The sequence below is a fragment of the Nannospalax galili genome, unplaced genomic scaffold (genome assembly GCF_000622305.1).
Source record: "Nannospalax galili isolate Female #2095 unplaced genomic scaffold, S.galili_v1.0 scaffold481, whole genome shotgun sequence".
Classification (NCBI taxonomy): Eukaryota; Metazoa; Chordata; class Mammalia; order Rodentia; family Spalacidae; genus Nannospalax; species Nannospalax galili.
Window position 1 is genome coordinate 1,323,274 of NW_008345609.1, and position 6,320 is coordinate 1,329,593.

General features: G+C 41.8%; 1 protein-coding gene across 1 annotated transcript; it reads left to right on the plus strand.

Annotated features, from left to right (window-relative positions):
* Nucleotides 1–2,836: 2,836 nt before the first annotated feature.
* Nucleotides 2,837–4,924, plus strand: Fibin (fin bud initiation factor homolog). Its single transcript, XM_008841717.3, has one exon. The coding sequence runs from the start codon at nucleotides 3,370–3,372 to the stop codon at nucleotides 4,003–4,005; it is 636 nt and encodes a 211-aa protein (XP_008839939.1). The 5' UTR covers nucleotides 2,837–3,369; the 3' UTR covers nucleotides 4,006–4,924.
* Nucleotides 4,925–6,320: the final 1,396 nt, after the last annotated feature.

Genomic DNA, 6,320 nt, shown 5'->3' on the forward strand with positions numbered 1-6,320 from the left:
CAATCAATTCATAAATCGAAACCTAAAATGGCCTAGTGGGAAAGACTCCAAGTTTTCTGAGAAGTCAGGAAACCCATTACAATTTTACATGTCTAGACACAGAGACACCCAGCTCACAGGACGCTGCATGGAAGCTGAAGTCACAATTCCCACATGTGCCTTTTGTCCATTGGGACCTTTAAGAGAGCTGCACCCAAGCCAGCATCTACAGCTCAGCCACCAGCAGCCGCTCAACCATCTGCTGTTCACTCACCTGCTTCTGTACCTTAGACCAGGCTGATGGTCCACAGGGCCCCTCGTCACTGGCCTTTAGTGAACATGGGTGAACATGAGCCCATAAAAGTATGACAACACTCACTTTCTGGAAGCCTAGCGAAGACAGTTTTGGTAATATGCCCAGAACCAGAGTGACAAACCCTGTGAGGGTTTCAATGTGGGCCTAAAACAGTTCAGACTTGCAAATGGATTAGTTCAGTCAAGAAGCTCAAGTTGAAGAAATTGGCTGTGATAGACAAGCTATTTTAGCATAAAAGTATAATTGACAGTGAAAGAATAAAGCCTTATGTTAAACCTCTCTTCTTCATGAGTTCATTGCTTGGAATTTGGTATTCTGATTGCGTTGTCTACTGAGAGGCTATAGAATTGGCAGTTGCACAAATATTTGGGTGGCTTCTTAAACCAGCTTTTATAATGTTACTGTCTGTGAATAAATTAGAATACAGTGATTTTTCTCCCCCAAAGTAAGATTTTTTTAACTTAATTTTAATCATTTTTGTGTGGTTTTTTTTCTTTTTCTTTTCTTCTTTTTTTCAGAGAAAATATTCACTGGTTAAAAAGCTAATCATTCAGTTGGATACAGTGCTCGCATTGTGTCCAAAAACAGGAGAGATACATTATTAGCAAAAAGAAAAGACTTACTTTTATCTGTTATAAAAAATAAACAGTTGATGCTTTGTATATCAACATACTTTTTCATATTTAGAACTACCCCAAGAGGTAAGTATTCTCTTCTTTTCAAAGATGGGGAAAGTGAGTGTCTTGTGGTTATATAAGGTAACCAAACTACATGGTAAGGCATATCCAGCATTAGAATCCAGATCTTACTGAAAGCCAATGGCATAACTGGTTTAAATTTTTTCTTCCATTATGTATGTGTATAAATATGCATATTTAGATATATATAGATAGCTTGTTTTCACTCTTCCCACTCAATTTCCAAATATTATCTAATAAACCCAGGTCCTCTGCAAGAGTAGTCAGTCCTTTTAACCACTAAGCTATCTCTCTAGCCCCACAAATTTTTAATAATGTGTATACTTCCATTTTAAAACAGATGGGATAATTTTTAAAACATTAAGACCCATTTTTTAAATGTCATGCTTTTAAAGGTATGCAGGAAAAAGACTGGAATGAGAGTCCCAAATGGTGATCTGCTTCCACCACGATTAAGAGGAGTGACTGCTCTTGCAGAGGACCTGGGTTTTATTCCCAGCACCCACATGGCAACTGACGCCAGTTCTAGGGGATCCAACCCCCTCTTATCATTGTATGACATGGGTGTATTTACACACATGCAAGCAATACACTCATATACATAAAATAAATATTTTTTCATTGGAAAATAGTGAAATGTATAATTAAAGTCATCTAGAATCCAGTGAGTCAAAAAAATCCCCATAGTTAATATTTTCATATATCCCTGTTAGTCTTTTTCCATCATTTTTTAAAAAATAGTTTGAGCTTATAATATACAATATTTTAAATTATTTTGATTTATTTATTTTATGTGTATGAGTGTTTTGCCTGCATATAAGTGCACTCATGTGTGCAATGCCCATGGAGGCCACAAGAGGGCCTTGGATCCCTGGAAACTGGAATTATGAATGGTTATTCGGTTTCTGTGAGGCACGCTTTCACTATGTAGCTCTAGCAGACCTGGAACTCACTATTCAGACCAGGCTGTCCTGGAAATCACAGAGATTCCCTCATTTCTGCCACCCATACCCTGCTCAACTTACTTTTAAATACTTGTACTTTCGTGGATGAACTACAATCTATGAGAGAGTAAACAATTTGCTTAACATTCTGCCTGAGGGTGAAAACACAGGGAGCGTAAGTATCTGAAAAGAAGCCCAGATGAAAAATATTAGGTTAAAAACTCAATACAGAGCCAGGCGTGGTGGTGCACGCCTTTAATTCCAGCACTCGGGAGGCAGAGGCAGGCGGATCTCTGTGAGTTCAAGGTAAGCCTGGTCCACATAGTGAGTTCCAGGACAGCTGGGGCTACAGGGAGACCCTGTCTCAAAAAGCCCCCCAAAAAAACAAAAAACAAAAAACAAAAAAAAAAAAACCTCAATACAGGAGCTTAGTATAAACAGTTTTTCATAAAATTAAACAAGTGACCTCAGCTGTTATTAAACTGGAAAATTCTACTTTTTTAGTTTATGATCGTAAGTCTATTAACAACCATGCACCAATCAATTTTCTATATTCATGTTTTCAAACATGTTGTTTCAAAGTTTTGTGTTTATAAATTTTTAATTAACAAACCACTTCCAAACAAAACTGCCATTTCCAAAACTTCAAGTTTGCCTTTGAAGGAAAACACTTTTAAAAAAATGTGTAAAAACATACGGGACAAATGCAACCTAACCTTAAATGTGTGAAACGACATATTTTTCAAAATAATCATCCTTTCCCTAAATTTATTATAGCAATCGGTTTTATGCTTCTGCTTTTCTCTTACTTTCCCTTTCAAGCTAAATCCTGCTTTACAGGGTCTGCCCTTCCAATTTTGGAAAATAAACCCTGTACCTTTAACAGCAGAGGCCTGGTGAGAGTTTTCTTTCCAAACTTGTTCCTGACTTCCAAGTGACGAAATCAGATGTAATTTGAGAGCCCCGAGATACTCGGGATATCTTTAGCCAAAGGAAAGGCTGTGTATTCCCACCCAGTCCGGGCGTTGAAATAGTGTCAGAACGCAAGAGCTTTTCTCTCTAGCTACGTGCTCGGTCTTCCTGGAGCCAGAGGCAAATCCGTGTAGGGCTACAGAGCCAGCGGGGTGCAGGAGCCCTGGTTCACACCCGGCCTGGCGATCCAACTGGGGAAAGCCGAGGTCCAGGCTCCTGCCAGGGGAGGGAAACCACAGCCAGCGCGGTGCACGAGCGCTTTCATCATCTCCCTACCCAGCCGCTGCTGTGCAGAGCCACATGAAGCCTGCGGGGGAAGAGGGGTCAGTGTGCAGCAAGCCTGCTGCGACTGAGGAGGGCGCTGTCTCTGGGAGCCACTGACGCCCAAGGGGAACCCATTTTCCTTGTTCCTAGACAGAAACTCTTCTCCCGGGACCCCTGGTTATCCTCACTATCCAGAATGGTGTTCCTGAAGTTCCTCTGGCTGGGTTTCTTCTGCCACCTGTGTCGGGGCTACTTTGATGGTCCGCTATACCCAGAAATGTCCAATGGGACTCTGCACCACTACTTCGTTCCGGACGGGGACTATGAGGAGAACGATGACCCAGAGAAATGCCAGCTGCTCTTCAGAGTGAGTGACCGCCGGCGCTGCTCCCAGGGAGAAGGGGGTCAGGCCAGTAGCTTCCTGAGCCTCACCCTCCGAGAGGAGTTCACAGTGTTGGGCCGCCAGGTGGAGGATGCTGGGCGCGTCCTGGAGGGCATCAGCAAGAGCATCTCCTACGACCTGGACGGGGAAGAGAGCTATGGCAAGTACCTGAGGCGGGAGTCCCACCAGATCGGGGATGCCTACTCCAACTCCGACAAGTCCCTCACTGAGCTGGAAAGCAAGTTCAAACAGGGCCAGGAGCAGGATAGCCGGCAGGAGAGCAGGCTCAACGAGGACTTTATGGGGATGCTGGTCCACACCAGGTCCTTGCTGAAGGAAACGCTGGACATCTCTGTGGGGCTGCGGGATAAATACGAGCTGCTGGCGCTCACTATCAGGAGCCACGGTACCCGGCTAGGTCGACTGAAAAACGACTATCTTAAAGTATAGGTGGAAGAGCTCAAATGTCAATCAGAGGGAACCAAGTCTGCCCTGTTGTGGAGGGTGGGGGACAGAGGACGGGCTAAATCTCCCTTAAAACTATTTTTTTATATCCAGACTTGCACTTTCAGAATGAATGTGAGGTCATCTTTTTAAAAAAGGAAAATTTTTAAGAGGTTGAGCTCTGGGTGTGGTTTTAGTTTTGTACATTATTTATGTTGTTACGGAATTCTTACCAGTAAAGAGCAATTTTCAAGTAATTCCCGGGGTCTTTCCTAGAGGTCTTTATAATCCTGCAGATAACTTCGTCTAAGAGATGTGTTTTGTGTGAAGGTGAAGGGACCCATTCAACTGCCTCATCCTGGAGATAGTGTGGCTCTATACGGAGGAGCACAGTGGATAGCGCCACGCACATTCAGCCTTCTCCTTTAGGATCTGAGGTGCCTGTTATTCAAAAGAGGTCCAAGGTGTTGCTGCATTGCATGCCTGCCAACCCATAGAAGTAGTTTGCTTTGCCTTTTCTCTCTTATTTATTTACCATGGTCTGAGTTGCTTCCCTTTTGTTGTAAGAGTGTTATGGAGACGTTCTATGCAAATCACCTTCTAGGAAGATTTGCAAGTTTCCCCTGTGGGATTGTGTAAATTCAGGAAGGAGTGTTTAAGAAATCAAAGCTTTGCCATGGTTGCCCACTGGTACTGATGCAGATTTGTTGTCTTTCACCATATGTTTCTGCTTTACCTTCAAAGGAACAGATTATTTGATGATATCCTTCAAATGCCTGTGATGTACATTTCTAGTCTATTCTTTCTTCTTGGAGGATATTGCTTCTTTTTTATTGAAAACATGTATTTCAATGGGGGGAGGTCTAATTCTAGTAATTCCTTACCCAAGCTTTATTATCCAGCCAATAAATATGTTTTCACATGATACTGGCTTATTTTCTAATTTGTCTGTAATTTTCATATTTCAAAGAAAGACAAAATGCAAAAGAGGGAGAAGATGGAATTTAAGCCAATCTTTCCTTCCCTGCTCACGCGTATCAGTCTAATGAGAAAAAAAAAAAAAAACCTAGCCCATAATTTTTAAATTTAATTTCTGCTCTTCTGCTCAAAAACTAAATGTCTCCAAAGTTACCCAGATTCAATTGGAAGAGTGTATGAAACGGTCCATACCTCCTGCGGCATACCTCCTATACTGTCGACACAGAAACTACATCACATGCAGTTATAGTAACTAAGGTGATGCTTAATAATTTCAAAGCTGGTTCTGTGCTCTTTAATGAATACTTCTAAAATGGACCAATACTCATCAGCACCTTAAACATGCTTTCTTTTTACATGCCTCCACGTGAAAAGTAAGAGCTCATATTCTTCTGTTCAATGGGGAGATTTTATTTCTGCCCCCATCAAGAAAATGTTCTCTGTTTCTAAAAAGTACCCAATATCGTATTATTATAGTAGGGGAAAGTAGGCCCAGTAGGGATAGATGCCTTAAACTCAGCTGTTTGGTGCAGCCCCAGATCCCCTCATTTCAAACACAGCACGTCCTCGTGGATAGTGAAAGATGCAAGAGTGGCCACAGTCTGAGCCTTTGCTTAACTATCTTATTGCTTAAAATAGGAAATGAACAAATTAGAAAGCAATAGCTAAAAAACATCATTTATAATTTCAACTCTGTCATGGAGATTTGGATTGGGGGAGAAGCTAAATGATCACCTAAAAGGGCTTCTTTCTTTATTCAGAAAATAATGAGCAGAGAAGCAACTAAGATATTTGGTCCTTAAACTCCTGTGCGGCCACAAGCCTTCCAGTCTCAGAAATGACACATCACTCTAAAGTGCTCAGTTACAATCCACAGGCATAGCAAATGGCATGTTCTTAATTTCACCAATTGTAAGACAATATTGAACATGGGATAGGGCTGGAAAACTAGTTTCCTTGTGCATGCTAATTTCAATCAATTGGTAATGGCTGCTCTCTACATTATGTTAAGAAGAGCTCAATAGACACAGAAGAGTACTGTCCCCAATTAGAGATGTTTCCATAGTGCAGGAAGGGGAGTGATGACACATCTGCTACAAATCTGAAAGCTCTGAAATGGATTATGCATGAGCTTCTTTCCAGTGCTGACATTTTGTAATTCCTGAAAAACCAGAGCACAGTGAAATTACCTGGCATGGAATCGCTTCACTCAGGTTTAGATAGATAGCCACTAATCCCACAGACTCTTGGGGAAATGAGCCCAAAGGGCAAATGGACATTCCAAGTAAGAAGAGATAGTGTCAGGTACTTCACAGACAGCCCAAGGCTGACATCACTAGCAG

Bases quoted from the DNA above. Each gene is read 5' to 3' on its own strand.
- Fibin (XM_008841717.3), top strand. From the start codon at position 3,370: ATGGTGTTCCTGAAGTTCCTCTGGCTGGGTTTCTTCTGCCACCTGTGT.